The sequence below is a fragment of the Aquarana catesbeiana genome, linkage group LG06 (genome assembly GCF_042186555.1).
Source record: "Aquarana catesbeiana isolate 2022-GZ linkage group LG06, ASM4218655v1, whole genome shotgun sequence".
NCBI lineage: Eukaryota > Metazoa > Chordata > Amphibia > Anura > Ranidae > Aquarana > Aquarana catesbeiana.
In genome coordinates, this window is record NC_133329.1 from 417,996,854 (window position 1) to 418,019,772 (window position 22,919).

A 22,919-nucleotide genomic window follows, 5' to 3' on the forward strand; every position below is an offset into this window, starting at 1 on the left:
AGTGTGCCCTCCCTATGTCCTCCCCCATACAGTGCCCACCATCTACAGTGTGACCTCCCTATGTCCTCCCCCATACAGTGCCCACCATCTACAGTGTGCCCTCCCTATGTCCTCTCCCATACAGTGCCCACCATCTACAGTGTGCCCTCCCTATGTCCTCCCCCATACAGTGTCCACCATCTACAGTGTGCCCTCCCTATGTCCTCTCCCATACAGTGCCCACCATCTACAGTGTGCCCTCCCTATGTCCTCTCCCATACAGTGCCCACCATCTACAGTGTGCCCTCCCTATGTCCTCCCCATACAGTGCCCACCATCTACAGTGTGACCTCCCTATGTCCTCTCCCATACAGTGCCCAACATCTACAGTGTGTCCTCCCTATGTCCTCTCCCATACAGTGCCCACAGCCTGGAAGTGGCTTCACACAGAGAGCAAAGAGATGTAACAATTCTCACTCTACAGCAGCTATGTGGTCCTTTACTTCCACCGATCCAAGTCCACGGTGCACCTCCTGCAGGATCTTCAGCCCCTGGAATCCACTCCCTCGCCCATCGAAGCGCCCCACAATCACATTATCCGAGTTTATCAGCACCGAATCCCAATCCACGTGGAACTTGTCTGTAACCAGCTGACTCCCCGGGGACTCATCCCTGGAAGAGAAAACATGGGGAAAAGTCAACAGGAATGTGTATACGTCATTGTGAGATGACATAGAGATCTCCCCATCCACGTACATAGAGATCTCCCCATCCACGTACATAGAGATCTCCCCATCCACGTACATAGAGATCTCCCCATCCACGTACATAGAGATCTCCCCATCCACGTACATAGAGATCTCCCCATCCACCTACATAGAGATCTCCCCATCCACGTACATAGAGATCTCCCCATCCACGTACATAGAGATCTCCCCATCCACGTACATAGAGATCTCCCCATCCACGTACATAGAGATCTCCCCATCCATATACATAGAGATCTCCCCATCCACGTACATAGAGATCTCCCCATCCATGTACATAGAGATCTCCCCATCCACGTACAGAGAGATCTCCCCATCCACGTACATAGAGATCTCCCCATCCACGTACATATAGAGATCTCCCCATCCACGTACATAGAGATCTCCCCATCCACGTACATAGAGATCTCCCCATCCACAGACATAGAGATCTCCCCATCCACGTACATATAGATCTCCCCATCCTCGTACATATAGATCTCCCCGTCCGGATAGGTCCTCCTGCAGAGTGGGTTGGAGAGGGAATATGGTGGTCCTCCTGCAGACTGGGTTGGAGAGGGAATATGGTGGTCCTCCTGCAGACTGGGTTGGAGAGGGAATATGGTGGTCCTCCTGCAGACTGGGTTGGAGAGGGAATATGGTGGTCCTCCTGCAGACTGGGTTGGAGAGGGAATATGATGGCCCTCCTGCAGACTGGGTTGGAGAGGGAACATGGTGGTCCTCCTGCAGACTGGGTTGGAGAGGGAATATGGTGGTCCTCCTGCAGACTGGGTTGGAGAGGGAATATGGTGGTCCTCCTGCAGACTGGGTTGGAGAGGAAACATGGTGGCCCTCCTGCAGACTGGGTTGGAGAGGGAACATGGTGGTCCTCCTGCAGACTGGGTTGGAGAGGGAACATGGTGGCCATCCTGCAGGCTGGGTTGGAGAGGGAACATGGTGGCCCTCCTGCAGACTGGGTTGGAGAGGGAACATGGTGGCCCTCCTGCAGACTGGGTTGGAGAGGGAAAATGGTGGCCCTCCTGCAGACTGGGTTGGAGAGGGAACATGGTGGCCCTCCTGCAGACTGGGTTGGAGAGGGAACATGGTGGCCCTCCTGTAGACTGGGTTGGAGAGGGAACATGGTGGCCCTCCTGCAGACTGGGTTGGAGAGGGAAAATGGTGGCCCTCCTGCAGACTGGGTTGGAGAGGGAACATGGTGGCCCTCTTGCAGACTGGGTTGGAGAGGGAACATGGTGGCCCTCCTGTAGACTGGGTTGGAGAGGGAACATGGTGGCCCTCCTGCAGACTGGGTTGGAGAGGGAACATGGTGGCCCTCCTGCACACTGGGTTGGAGAGGGAACATGGTGGCCCTCCTGCAGACTGGGTTGGAGAGGGAACATGGTGGCCATCCTGCAGACTGGGTTGGAGAGGGAACATGGTGGCCCTCCTGCAGACTGGGTTGGAGAGGGAACATGGTGGCCCTCCTGCAGACTGGGTTGGAGAGGGAAAATGGTGGCCCTCCTGCAGACTGGGTTGGAGAGGGAACATGGTGGCCCTCCTGCAGACTGGGTTGGAGAGGGAACATGGTGGCCCTCCTGTAGACTGGGTTGGAGAGGGAACATGGTGGCCCTCCTGCAGACTGGGTTGGAGAGGGAACATGGTGGCCCTCCTGCACACTGGGTTGGAGAGGGAACATGGTGGCCATCCTGCAGACTGGGTTGGAGAGGGATCTATGAAGATAAATGAATTCCACCTTTTCAGACTGCTGGAACATTGTATGATTGTCTTATGATGACTTGTCTAGTGGACAGATTACACAAGGCCAAACTCCTGAAAGAAGCATGCGTAATGTACTTTGTGTATAGAGGGCTGTAGACTGGTGCTGAACAGTCTGGGTGGGCACTGAGGCACCAAGCTTGTCTAGGTGGCTAGTTCTTTCATTTGTTTATGTTAGCTGTTCCTTAGTTATGGTGATTTGATTCCTATATACAGTTTGCATTGTTAGGATAATGTGATCGGGCCCTATATTCTGTGTGAATTTTCAATAAAGAGAGTTCCAGTTTGCACCTGAGCTAGTGTCATCTAGTCTTGGGTGCTCAGCTATACTACTCAGTTCCCGAGTCCAGACAGGAGGAAGCTTTATCTTGACGAAGGCACCCAAGCTGGGTGCTAGATGGTTCTGTCACATTTTGTGGCAAGCAGAGGGATGCTTCCTGCAGTCTGGGACTTCCAAACCACCACCGGGATCTGAGGTCCGGTTAGCAGAAGAGGAAAGATACAGATACCAGCCACCATGGAAGAGGAATTTTGTAAGGAGGCTGCAAGAGATGCAGATACAGCAGAGAGGATCAATGTCAGTGCAGGTCCTGCTGGGATGGTTTGATTCTATCTGCTGGGAACTCTGGAAGGAAGAGCTGGACCGAGTGCAGCGATGCCAGGGAAGAATTCTCCCCGTCATACAGGAAAGGTACCTCCTCCATGTACATAGAGACCTCCCACATGTACAGGGAAAGATCATCCTGCATCTAACAAGATCAGTCCATCACACACAGCCCATGTATCCCATATAATACACAACACACGGGAATGAGCCCCAAGCATGCCACTTACTGCTGACTGACTTACTACCTCTGCTAGAGGTCAGGTCCAAGCATCTACTACCCTTTCAGTAAAATACTAAGGTTGGTTTTATACTTTCCCCATGCAGAGTTCTATATTTAAAATAAAATGCAGCGCTTAAAAAAACATTCTATCAAAGTCCATAAATCTCATAAGACACCCCAAATGTGTTGACATGTATACAATTGTTGTTGGTGAGATAATATTCCTCCACCGACACCACAGCACACCAGGCCTCTTACCATCAAGTGTGGACCACTAAAATCCTGGTGTCCCCTCTGAGAGCGTCTCTCCAAATGTTAGATGTGCAAAAAGTAAGTCCAGGCTCCACTTAATGCGTTTCGTCCAATCAGACATCGTCAGGGTGGAGCCTGGACATGACAAGTCATGCTGCTGTGTGCACAGACCGCGGCCTAAGCTTTTATACATGACATGCTTGATTTTTATCATTACTGTGTTAGTATTCTGGATTCGTTTTCATAACTTTTCGAGTGTTACGTACCTACTACACTATGAGGAGGTTTCTGGACTTACTTTTTGCACATCTAACGTGTGGAGGGACGCTCTCAGAGGGGACAACAGGATTTTAGTTTGGTGCGGTATCTTGTGAACACAGGTGAGCCTAAAGAGTGTTGGGGCGCTGGCAGACCACCTATCATTTACTGGTCCACGCTTGAGGGTAAGAGGCCTGGTGTGCTGTGGTGTCGGTGGAGGAATATTATCTACCAACAACTCTAAACATCTCAACACAGTTCGAGTGTCTTCTCAGATTTATGGACTTTAATAGAATAAAGCGCATTTTATTTTAAATATTCTTCTAATTGACACCTACAATTTATGCCAACTGCAGTCCACAACCCAAGTGCAGCGCCCCCTACCTCTGTATAATACACAGTGCCCCCTACCTCTGTATAATACACAGTGCCCCCTACCTCTGTATAATACACAGTGCCCCCTACCTCTGTATAATACGTAGTGCCCCCTACCTCTGTATAATACGCAGTGCCCCCTACCTCTGTATAATACGTAGTGCCCCCTACCTCTGTATAATACACAGTGCCCCCTACCTCTGTATAATACGTAGTGCCCCCTACCTCTGTATAATACACAGTGCCCCCTACCTCTGTATAATACACAGTGCCCCCTACCTCTGTATAATACACAGTGCCCCCTACCTCTGTATAATACACAGTGCCCCCTACCTCTGTATAATACACAGTGCCCCCTACCTCTGTATAATACACAGTGCCCCCTACCTCTGTATAATACACAGTGCCCCCTACCTCTGTATATTACACAGTGCCCCCTACCTCTGTATAATACACAGTGCCTCCTACCTCTGTATAATACACAGTGCCCCCTACCTCTGTATAATACGTAGTGCCCCCTACCTCTGTATAATACGCAGTGCCCCCTACCTCTGTATAATACGCAGTGCCCCCTACCTCTGTATAATACACAGTGCCCCCTACCTCTGTATAATACGTAGTGCCCCCTACCTCTGTATAATACACAGTGCCCCCTACCTCTGTATAATACACAGTGCCCCCTACCTCTGTATAATACACAGTGCCCTCTACCTCTGTATATTACACAGTGCCCCCTACCTCTGTATAATACACAGTGCCTCCTACCTCTGTATAATACACAGTGCCCCCTACCTCTGTATAATACGTAGTGCCCCCTACCTCTGTATAATACGCAGTGCCCCCTACCTCTGTATAATACACAGTGCCACCTACCTCTGTATAATACACAGTGCCCCCTACCTCTGTATAATACACAGTGCCCCCTACCTCTGTATAATACACAGTGCCCCCTACCTCTGTATAATACACAGTGCCCCCGAACCTCTGTATAATACACAGTGCCCCCTACCTCTGTATAATACACAGTGCCCCCTACCTCTGTATAATACGTAGTGCCCCCTACCTCTGTATAATACGCAGTGCCCCTACCTCTGTATAATACACAGTGCCCCCTACCTCTGTATAATACGTAGTGCCCTCTACCTCTGTATAATACAAAGTGCCCCCTACCTCTGTATAATACACAGTGCCCCCTACCTCTGTATAATACACAGTGCCCCCTACCTCTGTATAATACGTAGTGCCCTCTACCTCTGTATAATATGTAGTGCCCCCTACCTCTGTATAATACACAGTGCCCCCTACCTCTGTATAATATGTAGTGTTCCCTACCTCTGTATAATACACAGTGCCCCCTACCTCTGTATAATACGTAGTGCCCCCTACCTCTGTATAATATGTAGTGTCCCCTACCTCTGTATAATACACAGTGCCCCGTACCTCTGTATAATACGCAGTGCCCCCTACCTCTGTATAATACGCAGTGCCCCCTACCTCTGTATAATACACAGTGCCCCCTACCTCTGTATATTACACAGTGCCCCCTACCTCTGTATAATACACAGTGCCTCCTACCTCTGTATAATACGCAGTGCCCCCTACCTCTGTATAATACGTAGTGCCCCCTACCTCTGTATAATACGCAGTGCCCCCTACCTCTGTATAATACGCAGTGCCCCCTACCTCTGTATAATACACAGTGCCCCCTACCTCTGTATAATACGTAGTGCCCCCTACCTCTGTATAATACACAGTGCCCCCTACCTCTGTATAATACACAGTGCCCTCTACCTCTGTATATTACACAGTGCCCCCTACCTCTGTATAATACACAGTGCCTCCTACCTCTGTATAATACACAGTGCCCCCTACCTCTGTATAATACGTAGTGCCCCCTACCTCTGTATAATACGCAGTGCCCCCTACCTCTGTATAATACACAGTGCCCCCTACCTCTGTATAATACACAGTGCCCCCTACCTCTGTATAATACACAGTGCCCCCTACCTCTGTATAATACACAGTGCCCCCTACCTCTGTATAATACACAGTGCCCCCTACCTCTGTATAATACACAGTGCCCCCTACCTCTGTATAATACGTAGTGCCCCCTACCTCTGTATAATACGCAGTGCCCCCTACCTCTGTATAATACGCAGTGCCCCCTACCTCTGTATAATACACAGTGCCCCCTACCTCTGTATAATACGTAGTGCCCCCTACCTCTGTATAATACACAGTGCCCCCTACCTCTGTATAATACACAGTGCCCTCTACCTCTGTATATTACACAGTGCCCCCTACCTCTGTATAATACACAGTGCCTCTTACCTCTGTATAATACACAGTGCCCCCTACCTCTGTATAATACGTAGTGCCCCCTACCTCTGTATAATACGCAGTGCCCCCTACCTCTGTATAATACACAGTGCCCCCTACCTCTGTATAATACACAGTGCCCCCTACCTCTGTATAATACACAGTGCCCCTTACCTCTGTATAATACACAGTGCCCCCTACCTCTGTATAATACACAGTGCCCCCTACCTCTGTATAATACGTAGTGCCCCCTACCTCTGTATAATACGTAGTGCCCCCTACCTCTGTATACAGTGCCTTGAAAAAGTATTCATACCCCTTGAAATTCCCCACATTTTGCCATGTTACAACCAAAAACATAAATGTATTTTATTGGGATTTTATGTGATAGACCAACACAAAGTGTCACATAATTGTGAAGTGGAAGGAAAATGATAAATGATACAAATAAATATGTGAAAAGTGTGTGTGTGGGGGGGGGGCATTTGTATTCAGGCCCCCTTTACTCTGATACCCCTAACAAAAATCTAGGGGAACCAATTGCCTTCAGATGTCACCTAATTAGTAAATAGAGTCCACCTGTGTCTCATTTAATCTCAGTATAAATACAGCTGTTCTGTGAAGCCCTCAGAGGTGTGTTAGAGAACCTTAGTGAACAAACAGCATCATGAAGGCCAAGGAACACACCAGACAGGTCAGGGATAAAGTTGTGGAGAAGTATAAAGCAGGGTTAGGTTATAAAAAAAATCTCCCAAGCTTTGAACATCTCACGGAGCTCTGTTCAATCCATCATCGGAAAATGGAAAGAGTATGGCACAACTGCAAACCTACCAAGACATGGCCGTCCACCTAAACTGACCGGCCCGGCAAGGAGAGCATTCATCAGAGAAGAGCCAAGAGGTCCATGGTAACTCTGGAGGAGGGGCAGAGATCCACAGCTCAGGTGGGAGAATCTGTCCACAGGACAACTATTAGTCGTGTTCTCCACAAATCTGCCCTTTATGGAAGAGTGACAAGAAGAAAGACATTGGTGAAAGAAAGTCATAAGAAGTCCTGTTTGTAGTTTGTGAGAAGCCATGTGGAGGACACAGCAAACATGTGGAAGAAGGTGATCTGGTCAGAGGAGACCAAAATTCAACTTTTTGGCCTAAAAGTAAAATGCTATGTGTGGGGAAAACTAACACTGCACATCACCCTGAACACACCATCCCCACCGTGAAACATGGTGGTGGCAGCATCATGTGGTGGGGATGGTTTTCTTCAGCAGGGACAGGGAAGCTGGTCAGAGTTGATGGGAAGATGGATGGAGACAAATACAGGACAATCTTAGAAGAAAACCTGTTAGAGTCTACAAAAGACTTGAGACTGGGGCGGAGGTTCACCTTCCAGCAGGACAACGACCCGAAACATCCAGCCAGAGCTACAATGGAATGGTTTAGATCAAAGCATATTCATGTGTTAGAATGGCCCAGTCACAGTCCAGACCTAAATCACATTGAGAATCTGTGGCAAGACTTGAAAATTGCTGTTCACAGACGCTCTCCATCCAATCTGACAGAGCTTGAGATATTTTACAAAGAAGAATGGGCAGAAATGTCCTCTCTAGATGTACAAAGCTGGTAGAGACATCCCCAAAAAGACTTGTAGAGAAAGGGGGTTCTACAAAGTATTGACTCCGGGGGGCGCCATACAAATGCCCCCCCCCCCAGACTTTTCACATATTTATTTGTATCATTTATCATTTTCCTTCCACTTCACAATTATGTGACACTTTGTGTTGGTCGATCACATAAAATCCCAATAAAATATATTTATGTTTCTGGTTGTAACATGAAAAATGTGGGAAATTTCAAGGGGTATGAATACTTTTTCCAGGCACTGTATTATGGAGGGTCTTATACCTCTGTACTGCACAGTGATACATGTATTTCTTCTCTTCTCCTTCTCTAATACATAGAGAGTCTCATCCCTCTCATATACAATCTAGAGAAGATTTTACAATCAGATTGTAAGGTGTATGGCCAGTTTTTCTGCCTCATCCAATGTAAGGAATTGATTGAATCATCTGTGAGATCATTCAGCTTTAGATTTTTGCAACGAGTGTTTTCTGTTCACCATCATTTCTAAGGTATAGAAATTTTAAATCCAAACGCAAAGTTATCTGACGGCAGATAACAATTGTACATGGGTCTGTCTTATCACAATCTACACGCCGTTCTCTGACGCAGATTTTTTTGCAGCAATTAAATATGTAGTCAAGTGAAACGACAACCGTTCCATCAGAAGAAGAGCTGAAAATCAGCACGACCGATCGCGAGGAAGGCAGGGGACCCATACACAGCCAAATGGTCCAATCTGCCCCAAATCCTTCCTGGTCCCCATTAGATGAGGTCATAAAACGGTCGTATTTCTCAGAGAGATGTTCCCTGATCGGCAGATTTTACAGCTCTTCTCGATTTTCTGCTTCCAGTTGAATTGACATTCGGCGTCATTAGGAAACTCACACGATGAGGAGGAGAGGATATTGGTTCTGCTCGGTGAAGTCCCGAGGAAACGACAACCGGAGAGGAAGTTCTACAAAGAAGAAGAAGAAGATTGGGGTGAGTGAGTGCCGGGGACACCCCACCAACGTAGACACCGGATGGTGAATCCTCACCGTAATCTTCAATATTTATCGTCTTTATCTCACTGCGGAATATCTGCTTCTGGGAAACGGCTTCCTGCAGAACCGAATTGTTCTCCATGGTGTAAAAATCTGCAGAAGGCAAAAAAACAAAGAATCTGATAAAGAACACACACCCCTCCCCCAACCCCGCCATGACTGTTGTGATTGGTTACATTTGGGAATGAGGTTGGGACTGACCTGAGGGGTTGATGGTACTGTGGACGGTGAACATCGGGACTCCGGGACCTACAAGGCAGGAAATAACGAGTCACAACATATGGAGGAAAGAAATGGCTGCCAATTCTCTGCAGCTATGAGTATGAAGAGAGAAGGAAATGAAGTGTCAGATTCTGAGGATATCACCCATATATTGTACAATCACTTCGTAATACAGATTCTGATCTGCCCATCGCTGAAAGAGAAAACTGGACACAATGTACACCCGCTAGGGGGAATTTTCTGCCATTTCCCCATGGTTCTCTATGAAGGTTGTTTGCCGAGTCTAGGGGCGGTGGATGGATCTTATGATGGACCTTTTGTTGGACTTTATGGTGGATCTTGTGGCAGATCTTTCTGTTGATGGATCTTATGATGGGTCTTATGGAGGATTTTATGATGGATCTTATGGTGGATCTTTCTGTTGATGGATCTTATGGTGGACCCTATGGAGGATCTTATGGAGGATCTTTTTGTTGATGGATCTTATGATGGATCTTATGGAGGATGTTATGGTGGAACTTATGATGGATCTTATGATGGACCTTATGATGGCTCTTTTTGTTGATGGACCTTATGGAGGATCTTTTTGTTGATGGATCTTATGATGGATCTTATGGTGGATCTTTCTGTTGATGGATCTTATGGTGGACCCTATGGAGGATCTTATGGAGGATCTTTTTGTTGATGGATCTTATGATGGATCTTATGGTGGATCTTATGGTGGAACGTATGATGGATCTTATGATGGCTCTTTCTGTTGATGGACCTTATGGAGGATCTTTATGTTGATGGATCTTATGATGGATCTTATGGAGGGTCATTCTGTTGATGGATTGCTTGTAACTGAAGAACTCCACATTGTGATGGGCGATTCTGGATTATTCCGGCTTCTCGTGGTGACCATAATGTATTCTGGATTGCGGCAGATTTTATGGAACATTTTTCTGGAACACATAGTGGAGGACACAATCCATCCAACGTTCTCTCTGAAGTTTCCTTGCTTGTTGGTCACCTCTGCTGAGGTCCTCCCTGAGGATCTGAGATTGGGGCAGGGAACGGGGTTCTCTTCGGGCCTTTTGTCATTTTCTTGGTGTCAGATTTGGTCTCTGGAATTAGAGTTTCACCTCAGTGAGGTAAGCAGAAAATCTGTTTCTGTTGGATGGATACAAATGTTTATCATTGGATGGAAATCCTATTACAGAGACCACGACACTTCCAGCCCATCACTCAGATCTACTACTCCTGAAACACAACGCATAAATTCCAGACATAATATAAATATTTTTCTTATGCCACATAGTTCTGGGCCGTCTTTATGGGAATTGTTATAATACAGCACATCGATCTTCAGAGAGACCCACCCAGAATCAGCCAGTACTGCATATATATATATATATATATAGAGGAATGGTTACAATATAGCTCATGGATCTTAAGAGGAGAGACCCAACCAGAATTGTATCCCAGGCCATAGTGGTGATTTATGTAGATTGTTCCGGATATATTGGGGGCTATATTATTATTATACAGGATGTATATAGTGCCGTTAATGCAGCACTTTACAAACATGAGGGCAGACTGTACAGTTACAATACAATACGGGAGGGATCAGAGAGCTCTGATCCTTACAGCTTACAATCTAGGAGGGAGGGTCAAGTGATACAAAAGATCATAACTGTGGGGGATGAGCTGATGAAGAGAATAAAAGAACAGTTGTTAGGTGGGGGCAGGATAGGCTTCTCTGAAGAGATACATTTCAGGGATCGCCTGGATAGATTTGGAGATAGTCGGACAGATTGGGGTAGGGTATACCAGAGGATGGGAGGGGATCAGGAGAAGTCCTAGAGATGAGCATGGGATGAGGTGATAAGTGAGCTAGAGAGCAGGAGATCCTGGGAGGAGGGAAGAGGGCGATTAGGTTGATATTTTGAGACTAGGTTAGTGATGTAGCTGGGGCAGAGTTGTGGATTTGTAAGTTGATAGTTTTTCTAATTTAATTGATTGGATGAGTGGCAGTCAATGGAGGGATTGGCAGAGAGGGGTGGAGGACACTGAATGGAGACCAATGGAGGGATTGGCAGAGAGGGGTAGCAGACATTGTGCGGTTTGTAAGGTGGATGAGCCTGGCAGCAGGATTCATGATGGACTGAAGGGGGGATAGTCTATTTAAAGGTAAGCCACTGAGGAGGGAGTTGCAGAAGTCGCGGCGAGAGATGACCAGGGAGTGAATCAGGAGCTTTGTGGTTTCATTGGTTAGAAAGGGACGTAGTTTAGAGATGTTGCGGAGGTTGAGGCAGCAAGCTTTGGAAAGTGATTGGATGGGGAGTTGAAAGGAGAGTTCAGAGTCCAGGATAACACCTAGCACCCTGACATGGGGGGGATGGGTGGATGGTTTTGCCATTGCTCTTGACAGAGAAGTCAGGGGAAGAGGCACGTGGGGGAGGAAATATTATAAGCTACGTTTTGGACAAGGTGAGTTTGAGGAAGTGGTGTGACATCCAGACAGATATATTTGTTAGTAAGTTAGTGACATGTGAGGAGACTGATGGAGTGAGCTGAGGGGTGGAGAGATAAATTTGGGTGTCGTCAGAATAGAAATGATATTGAAAGCCATAGGAGGCCATCAGTTGACCCAGGGAGGAGGTGTAGATTGAAAATAAAAGAGGTCCAAGAACAGAACCTTGGGGGACCCCGACAGAGAAAGGAAGAGGAGAAGAGGAAGTAGAATTGTAAGTGACACTGAAGGTGCGTTGGGGTAGGTAAGATGAGAGCCAGGAAAGAGCACAGTCATGAAGACCAAAGAAGTAAAGTTTTTTTGGCAGTAGAAAAGGTCCAGAAGTAGAGTACAGAATAGTGTCCATTGCTTTTTGCTGTTAGTAGGTCATTTTGAGTTTTAAAAGAGCAGTTTCTGTGGAGTGTTGGGGGCAAATCCAGACTGAAGGGGATTTAAGGGATCAAGAAGGTTATTCCTAATGAGGTGATCACTCGGTTGGTTGTAGACCAGGCGTTCAAGGAGTTTAGAGGAAGAGGGGAGCAAGGAGATAGGGCGTAGATTGTTAAGGATGGTAATAAATGGCTATATATGGAGATTGTTATGGATATTTCGGGGTGATATATGGAGATTGTTATGTATATATTGGGGGGATATATGGGGATTGTTATGGATATTTTGGGGTGATACATGGAGATTGTTATGGATATATCGGGGTGATATAGGGAGACTATTATGGATATTTAGGGGGGATATATGGGAAATATTATGGATATATTGGGGGGATTGTTGGGGGGGTATATGGGGATTGTAATGGATATACGGGGGGATATATGGGAGTTGTTATGGATATATTGGGGGATATATGGGGATTGTTATGGATATATTGGGGTTGTTATGGATATATATTTGGGGATTTGTTGGGGGGATATATGGGGATTGTTATGGATATATTTGGGTTGTTATGGATATATTGTGGGGATTGTTGGGGGAATATATGGGGGTTAATATGGATATATTGGGGGATCTATGAGGATTGTAATGGATATATTGGGGGGATATATTTGGGTTGTTATGGATATATTGTGGGAATATATGGGGGTTGTTATGGATATATTGGGGGGATATATGGGGATTGTAATGAATATATTGGGGGGATATATGGGGACTGTTATGGATATATTGTTGGGGATTGTTGGGGGGATATATTAGGTATATATGGGGGTTATATTGAGGGATTGTTGGGGGGGATATATGGATTGTTGGGGGGATATAGGGGGGTTGTTATGGATATATTGGGGGGATATATGGGGATATATGGGGGTTGTTATGGATATATTGGGGGGATATATGGGGATTGTTGGGGGGATATATGGGGGTTGTTATGGATATATTGGGGGGATATATGGAGATTGTTGGGGGGATATATGGGGGTTCTTATAGATATATTGGGGGATATATGGGGATTGTTGGGGGGATATAGAGGGGTTGTTATGGATATATTGGGGGGGCTCTATGGGGATTGTTGGGGGGATATATTGGGGGATAAATGAGGGTTGTTGGGGGGATATATGGGGGTTGTTATGGATATATTGGGGGGATATATGGGGACTGTTGGGGGGATATATGGGGGTTGTTATGGATATATTGGGGGGATATATGGAGATTGTTGGGGGGATATATGGGGGTTCTTATAGATATATTGGGGGATATATGGGGATTGTTGGGGGGATATAGGGGGGTTGTTATGGATATATTGGGGGGGCTCTATGGGGATTGTTGGGGGGATATATTGGGGGATAAATGAGGGTTGTTGGGGGGATATATGGGGGTTGTTATGGATATATTGGGGGGATATATGGGGACTGTTGGGGGGATATATGGGGGTTGTTATGGATATATTGGGGGATATATGGGGGTTGTTATGGATATATTGGGGGGATATATGGGGATTGTTATGGATATACTGGGGGGATATATGGGGGTTGTTATGAATATATTGGGGGGATATATAGGGACTGTTGGGGGGATATATGGGGGTTGTTATGGATATATTGGGGGATATATGGGGAATCGTTAGTCAGATGAGTATAAGGAGGAACATTGGAGATCCTCGTCGGTTTAGAACATTTGAACCACCACAACATTTAGTCAGATAGACCTGTTCATTCACTGTCTGCAGCATTGGGATCCTCTGATTGGTCGGTTTCTCACCTTTGCAGTGCAGTAGGAAGTGATGATTTAATGGGCTGAACTTTGCGTTGAAGAAGGAACATTGATCGCGGACCAGTCCACAGGACAGACACTGACGGTTCAGCAATCCGAATATGGAGACGCTGGAGGGAGAAGGACAGGTACAATGACGTGGAGTGACAGTTAGCAGTTAGTAGTATACAGGTTGCTCTTTGTCAGTAAAGTTCAAACATAAAAAGAAATATCCCAGAGTCCAATGTAATGAAATAATAAAATGAATTCCAAGCACAGTTTACACGTTTCAAATGCCACCCCCCTTCATCAGGGCTGTGATTTTCTTAGTGACCGAGTCACCAGCCCTCCACAAACTGTTCCTAGCAGTAAATCACGGCCCTGATGAAGGGGGGGGCTGTTTGGCTCCCGAAATGCGTAAACTTTACTCTGCTTTGAATTCATTTTATCATTTAACTACCTAGGACTCTTGAACATTTTTTGAGCTCTCATTGGAATGCATGTGTGTCGGTATAATGTCGGTGTGTACTCTGGGAACATCCAACCAGGGGAGCAGCTCAGACCCAATGGGAGGGGATGAGACTTGGGGGGGGGTTGTTGGTTGGGGGAGTCTCAAAGGGGTTAAGGGGATCTCAGGGGGCTTGTAGGGGTCTCAGATTGATTGTGGGTGGTCTCTGAGGAATTACGGGTTCAGAGGAGATTTATAAGGGTCTCTGAGGAATTGCAGGTGTCTTGGGGGATTGTAGAGGGTCTCTGGGAGATTGTGGAAGTTTTCTGGGGGAATTGGAGGGGGTCTCATGGGATTCTGAGGGTCTCTGGGAGATTGTGGAAGTTTTCTGGGGGGATTGGAGGGGGTCTAAGGGGGATTGTGGGGGTGCTCTGGGGGGATTGTAGGGAGTCTCATGGGATTCTGGGTGTCTCTGGGAGATTGTGGAAGTTCTCTGGGGGGATTGTAGGGGGTCTCAGGGGATTCTGGGTGTCTCTGGGAGATTGTGGAAGTTCTCTGGGGGGATTGTAGGGAGTCTCAGGGGATTCTGATGGTCTCTGGGAGATTGTGGGGGGCCTAAGGGGGATTGTGGGGGTGCTCTGGGGGGATTGTAGGGAGTCTCATGGGATTCTGGGTGTCTCTGGGAGATTGTGGAAGTTCTCTGGGGGGATTGTAGGGGGTCTCAGGGGATTCTGATGGTCTCTGGGAGATTGTGGGGGGTCTAAGGGGGATTGTGGGGGTGCTCTGGGGGATTGTAGGGAGTCTCATGGGATTCTGGGTGTCTCTGGGAGATTGTGGAAGTTCTCTGGGGGGATTGTAGGGGGTCTCAGTGGATTCTGGGTGTCTCTGGGAGATTGTGGAAGTTCTCTGGGGGGATTGTAGGGGGTCTCAGGGGATTCTGGTGGTCTCTGGGAGATTGTGGGGCGTCCTCTGGGGGGATTGTAGGGAGTCTCATGGGATTCTGGGTGTCTCTGGGAGATTGTGGAAGTTCTCTGGGGGGATTGTAGGGAGTCTCAGGGGATTCTGATGGTCTCTGGGAGATTGTGGGGGGCCTAAGGGGGATTGTGGGGGTGCTCTGGGGGGATTGTAGGTAGTCTCATGGGATTCTGGGTGTCTCTGGGAGATTGTGGAAGTTCTCTGGGGGGATTGTAGGGGGTCTCAGGGGATTCTGGTGGTCTCTGGGAGATTGTAGGAGGTCTAGGGGGATTGTGGGGTTTCTCTGGGGGTATGTGGGGGGTCTTTGGGGGAATTGTAGGGGTCTCAGGGGATTGTAGGGGTTCTCTGAGACCTTGTGGTAGGTCTAAGGGAAATTGTAGAGGGTCTCAGGGGATTCTGAGGGTCCCGGCCCTTTCATATGGGTAATGAGGAGCTCTGACATGGAAAGATTGAGGGGGAAAATCTAGAAATGGGTGTCCAGAGGAGAAGACTACCCAGTGCTGGATGATCTCATTGGGTAGGTCCCCCCCAGTGTAATATGTCATGGCAGACCCTGGGCCTGGATATATCGTCAGACTAAAATATAAAAGGGTGTCAGTGATGAAAATGCCGCTTTGTGCTCACAACCCCATACAGCAATTACACACAGTGCAGCTGACATCAGTGTTCTCTCCTTGGCCTCCATCTATACCTTCCTGTGATTAGGAGATGGAAGGGACTTCAGTCCTTCCGCTTTATCACCCGAGATTAAAGTAGCTCACTGAACACAGGGACCATCTGCCCAACCAAGGGGCATTTCATAGGGCAGGTAGTGTAACCCCCAGGTTCAGGGGAGTATAGGGTGACACGGGGAGGGGAGCAGACACGAGGCAATGAAAAAAATGTGATCAGTCAGTTTATGAATTGACGTCTCCATCAATTACTGAGAATGGAGTGTAATTTCCCCAGAGATTTCCCATCATCCTCTGTTCCGGGGCAATTCCAATGGATGGATCTCATTATTATTTGCTTAGGAAGAGCTCCGGCTCTGTCTGTCATTTGTGTGATACCGTCCGGCACATTACTCTAACCGCGAGCCGCTGGGCGTCCATACCTGTACAGCTGGCGACCCCGGGGCGAGTCCTCCGTGCTGAGAAAGTATCTGAAGGAGATGAAACATGTAAAATCAGATCGGCACCAACCCAGACTGACCCCCCCCAGAATATCACCAAAGATCAGGCACCAACTCGGACCGAACCCCCCAGAATATCACCAAAGATCGGCACCAACTCGGACTGACCCCCCAGAATATCACCACCAATCAGGCCGACCCCCCCAGAATATCACTGAGGATTGGTACTAACTCAGACTAACCCCCCCGGGAATATCAACAAAGATCGGCACCAGCTTAGACTGACCCCCCCAGAATATCACCAAAGATCGGCACCAACTCAGACTGACCCCCTCAGAATATCACCACCAACCAGACCGACCCCCCCAGAAAATCACCAAAGATCGACACCAACTCACACCGACCCCCCAGAATATCACCACCAACTCAGACCGACCCCCACAGAATATCACCAAAGATCCACACCAACTCGGACTGACCCCCCCAGAATATCACAATAGATCAGCACCAACTCGGACTGACCCCCCCAGAATATCACAATAGATCAGCACCAACTCGGACCGACCCCCCAGAATATCACCAAAGATCAGCACCAACTCGGAACGACCACCCCAAATATCACTGAACATCGGCACCAACCCAGACTGACCCCCCCAAATATCACAGAAGATCGGTACCAACCCAGACTGACCCCCCCAAATATCACAGAAGATCGGTACCAACCCAGACTGACCCCCACAAATATCACTGAAGATCGGCACCAACCCAGACAGAACCCCCCAGAATATCACTGAAGACTGGCACCAACTCAGACCGCCCCCCCCCAGAATATAACCGAAGATTGGCACCAGCTCAGACTGACCCCCCCAGAATATCACCGAAGATTGGCACCAACTCAGACTGAGCCCCCCCAGAATATCATGAAGAACGGCACCAACCCAGACCAACCCCCCCCAGAATATCACGGAAGTTTGGCTCCAATTCAGACCCTCCCAGAATATCACTGAAGATTGGCACCAACTCAGACCGACCCCCCCAGAATATCACCGAAGTTTGGCGCCAATTCAGACCCCCCCAGAATATCACCAAAGATCGACACCAACTCACACCGACCCCCCAGAATATCACCACCAACTCAGACCGACCCCCACAGAATATCACCAAAGATCCACACCAACTCGGACTGACCCCCCCAGAATATCACAATAGATCAGCACCAACTCGGACCGACCCCCCCCAGAATATCACCAAAGATCGGCACCAATTCAGACTGACCCCCTCAGAATATCACCACCAACCAGACTGACCCCCCCAGAATATCACCAAAGATCAGCACCAACTCAGACCGACCCCCCCAGAAAATCACCAAAGATCGACACCAACTCACACCGACCCCCCAGAATATCACCACCAACTCAGACCGACCCTCACAGAATATCACCAAAGATCCACACCAACTCGGACTGACCCCCCCAGAATATCACAATAGATCAGCACCAACTCGGACCGACCCCCCCCAGAATATCACCAAAGATCGGCACCAATTCAGACTGACCCCCTCAGAATATCACCACCAACCAGACCGACCCCCCCAGAATATCACCAAAGATCAGCACCAACTCAGACCAACCCCCCCAGAAAATCACCAAAGATCGACACCAACTCACACCGACCCCCCCAGAATATCACCACCAACTCAGACCGACCCTCACAGAATATCACCAAAGATCCACACCAACTCGGACTGACCCCCCCCAGAATATCACAATAGATCAGCACCAACTCGGACTGACCCCCCCAGAATATCACAATAGATCAGCATCAACTCGGACCGACCCCCCAGAATATCACCAAAGATCAGTACCAACTCGGAACGACCACCCCAAATATCACTGAACATCGGCACCAACCCAGACTGACCCCCCCAAATATCACAGAAGATCGGTACCAACCCAGACTGACCCCCACAAATATCACTGAAGATCGGCACCAACCCAGACAGAACCCCCCAGAATATCACTGAAGACTGGCACCAACTCAGACCGCCCCCCCCAGAATATAACCGAAGATTGGCACCAGCTCAGACTGACCCCCCCAGAATATCACCGAAGATTGGCACCAACTCAGACTGAGCCCCCCCAGAATATCATGAAGAACGGCACCAACCCAGACCAACCCCCCCCAGAATATCACGGAAGTTTGGCTCCAATTCAGACCCTCCCAGAATATCACTGAAGATTGGCACCAACTCAGACCGACCCCCCCAGAATATCACCGAAGTTTGGCGCCAATTCAGACCCCCCCAGAATATCACGGAAGATGGGAACCAACTCAGACCGACCCCCCCCAGAAAATCACCAAAGTTCGACACCAACTTAGACTGACCCCCTTAGAATATCACCACCAACTCAGACCGACCCCCCCCAGAAAATCACCAAAGTTCGACACCAATTCAGACTGACCCCCTTAGAATATCACCACCAACTCAGACCAACCCCCCAGAATATTACCAAAGAATGGCACCAACTCAGACTGACCCCCCCGGAATATCACAATAGATCAGCACCAACTCAGACTGACCCCCCCGGAATATCATAATAGATCAGCACCAACTCAGACCGACCCCCCCAGAATATCACCGTAGATTGGCACCAACTCAGACCGACCCCCCCCAGAATATCACCGAAGATTGGCACCAACTCAGACCGACCCCCCCAGAATATCACCGAAGATTGGCACCAACTCAGACCGACCCCCCCAGAATATCACCGAAGATTGGCACCAACTCAGACCGACCCCCCCAGAATATCACCGAAGATTGGCACCAACTCAGACTGGCCTCCCCTAGAATATCACGGAAGATTGGCACCAACTCAGACTGACCCCCACAGAATATCACCGAAGATTGGCACTAGGGATGAGCTTCGTGTTCGAGTCGAACCCATGTTCGACTCGAACATCGGCTGTTCGATCGTTCGCCGAATTGCGAACGATATGGGCCGTTCGCGCCAAATTCGTGTGGCGCGTCACGGCCCATAATTCACTGCGGCATCGCAGTGCATTGCTTGCTGATGATTGGCCAAGCATGCACTATGACCCGCATGCTTGGCCAATCACAGCGCCGCCTTAACAGAGAGCCATAATTGGCCAAAGCCAAGGAGGCTTTGGCCAATTATGGCTCAGGGGATTTAGTACACGCCCCACACTATATAAGGCCGCCTGCACGGCGGCCCTGTGCAGTGTGTTCCGGTGTGCTTAGAGAGAGAGAGAGAGAGAGAGAGACAGTGTCATTTCATTTGAGTTAGATAGATTAGGCAGGACAGTCAGTCAGTTAGCTGCACTTAAAGTGTATTGTGTATATATATGCATCCCAGGTGTTGTGTATATATATATACACTGTATTCAGTTTAGCTAGATCCGTTCCTGTTATCTTCTAGACTATTTACATTTAGTGCAGTGCGTCCTGCTCACAGTGTTCAGCTAGATCCGTTCCTGTTATATTCCTACTGACAGGCAGGCTTGTCTTGTTACAGTATTTTAAAGAAAATTACTGGTGTTCTTTTCATCCTATTAGTACCACAGTCAGGCAGCTAGACTATTTACAGTTAGTGCAGTGCGTCCTGCTCACAGTGTTCTGCTAAACCTACAAGTTAGTGGGGTGCGTCCACCTCACAGTGTTCAGCTAAACCTACAAGCTAGTGGGGTGCGTCCTGCTCACAGTGTTCAGCTAGATCCGTTTCTGTTATCTTCTTACTGACAGGCAGGCTTGTCTTGTTACAGTAAATACAGCTACCTGAAGAAAATTGCTGGTGTTCTTTTGATCCTATTAGTACCACAGTCAGGCAGCTAGACTATTTACAGTTAGTGCAGTGCGTCTTGCTCACAGTGTTCTGCTAAACCTACAAGTTAGTGGGGTGCGTCCTGCTCACAGTGTTCAGCTAAACCTACAAGTTAGTGGGGTGCGTCCTGCTCACAGTGTTCAGCTAAACCTACAAGTTAGTGGGGTGCGTCCTGCTCACAGTGTTCAGCTAAACCTACAAGTTAGTGGGGTGCGTCCTGCTCACAGTGTTCAGCTAAACCTACAAGTTAGTGGGGTGCGTCCACCTCACAGTGTTCAGCTAAACCTACAAGTTAGTGGGGTGCGTCCTGCTCACAGTGTTCAGCTAAACCTACAAGTTAGTGGGGTGCGTCCACCTCACAGTGTTCAGCCAAACCTACAAGCTAGTGGGGTGCGTCCTGCTCACAGTGTTCAGCTAGATCCGTTCCTGTTATCTTCTTACTGACAGGCAGGCTTGTCTTGTTACAGTATTTTAAAGAAAATTGCTGGTGTTCTTTTGATCCTATTAGTACCACAGTCAGGCAGCTAGACTATTTACAGTTATATATATATATATATATCCCAGCTTAGTGCAGCTACAGGCCATTAGTATGTCTGGAAGGCCAAGAAGGAGAGGCAGACAGTCACAAGCCAATAAGAGAGGGCAAGCAGGCTCTGTGTCTAGTGCTGGTCGTGGAGACGGTGCATCCTCATCAGCACGTGGCCATGGGACACGCTTGGCCTTTTTTTCGGCAGCTGGCCATGTTGAGCCGCAACATGCGGAAGACTTGGTCGAGTGGATGACCAAGCCGTCCTCATCCTCCTCATCCTCTCTCACCCATGCCCAGGGTACTTTGTCTGGCAAAGCAGTGGCCTCTTCCCTCGGCTCAATGTCATCAGTGACTCCTTCCCTAGCCCCACCATGTCCTCCTGAGGAGTCCCTCGAACTGTTTGACCACAGTGTTGGGTACATGCTCCAGGAGGATGCCCAGCGTTTGGAAGGCTCTGATGATGATACTGAGCTCGATGAAGGCAGTAACACGAGCACGGACAGAGGGGGTGCCCAAGAAGGACAGCAATCTGGCAGTCATGCTCCCCCTGCTGCAGCATACTGCCAGGTTTGCTCCAGTGATGAGGAGGGAGGGGATGATGAGGTCACTGACTCAACGTGGGTGCCTGATAGGAGAGAGGAGGAGGAGGAGGAGGAGGAGGAGGCGGCACATCACCAACGAGGCAGGATGCCCTCCAGGGGCCAGCCTAAGGGCAGCACATTGACTGCATCACACCCCAAAGCTCCACATGTGCAGGGCGCTGCAGTCTCTGCGCGTTATTCAAAAAGTTCTTTGGTGTGGGCCTTTTTTGAGACGAGTGCATCAGATCGCACCGCTGCTATTTGCAACATATGTCTCAAGCGTATCTCGCGTGGCCAAAACATCTCCCGCTTGGGTACCACATGCTTGACCAGACATATGTTGACCTGCCATGCAGTTCGTTGGCAAGCGTATCTAAAAGACCCACACCAAAGAACAAAGAGGACCTCTGCTTGCTCCTCATCAGCTGAGATTTCCAACCCCACTAGACCTTCAGTCCTCTCTGAGACCTGCACTGAGAGGAATGAAGGTGTAGAATTAGGTGTGTTACAGCCACGTACTTGTGGGCAATCTGATTTTGGTACACCGACGTCAGATTGTACCAGGCAAATTTCCCTGCCCCAGCTGCTGCACCGCCGAAAGAAGTTTGCTCCCAGCCATCCACATGCCCAATGGTTGAATGCTAGCTTGGCAAAATTGCTAGCACTTCAACTGCTGCCTTTTCAGTTGGTAGACTCTGCCCCTTTCCGTGAGTTTGTGGAATGTGCGGTTCCTCAGTGGCAGGTACCCAAACGCCACTTTTTCTCACGGAAGGCAATTCCGGCTCTCTACCAGCATGTGGAAGGCAATGTCCATGCCTCGCTGGACAGGGCGGTCAGCGGTAAGGTGCATATTACCGCTGACTCATGGTCCAGCAGGCATGGACAGGGACTTTACCTAAGTTTCACGGCGCATTGGGTGACTCTGCTGGCAGCTGGGAAGGATGCAGGACAAGGTGCAGTAGTGTTGGAGGTTGTTCCGCCACCACGCCTCCAAAATGCTAATGATTGTGACACACCTCTCTCCTCCACCCCCTCCTCTTCTTCTTCCTCCATGGCCTCTTCCTCGGAACCAGCGGTGCTCCGTAGTCGTTCAAGGGGCTACGCAAGTACGCAGGCCAAAAGATGCCATGCGGTGCTTGAGCTGGTGTGCTTGGGGGACAGGAGCCACACTGGGGCAGAGGTTCTGTCAGCTCTGCAGGGGCAGGTTCAGAGGTGGTTGACGCCACGCCAACTTAAGGCAGGAATGGTGGTTTGCGACAATGGCACCAACCTCCTCTCTGCCCTCCGACAGGGACAAATGACCCATGTGCCCTGTTTGGCTCAC

The 22,919-nt window shown here is 48.7% G+C and overlaps 1 protein-coding gene across 1 annotated transcript in view; it reads right to left on the bottom strand.

The window, feature by feature from the left end:
• DPP10 (dipeptidyl peptidase like 10) overlaps positions 1–22,919 on the bottom strand; it is a 286,712-nt gene that overhangs the window by 12,074 nt on the left and 251,719 nt on the right. Inside the window, exons 15-20 of the mRNA XM_073634583.1 lie at positions 16,629–16,676; positions 14,122–14,243; positions 9,396–9,443; positions 9,189–9,287; positions 9,037–9,106; positions 457–651 (exon numbers count right to left, since the gene is read on the bottom strand). Of these exons, the coding sequence (XP_073490684.1) occupies positions 457–651; positions 9,037–9,106; positions 9,189–9,287; positions 9,396–9,443; positions 14,122–14,243; positions 16,629–16,676 (582 nt within the window). The remainder of the gene's footprint in view (positions 1–456; positions 652–9,036; positions 9,107–9,188; positions 9,288–9,395; positions 9,444–14,121; positions 14,244–16,628; positions 16,677–22,919) is intronic.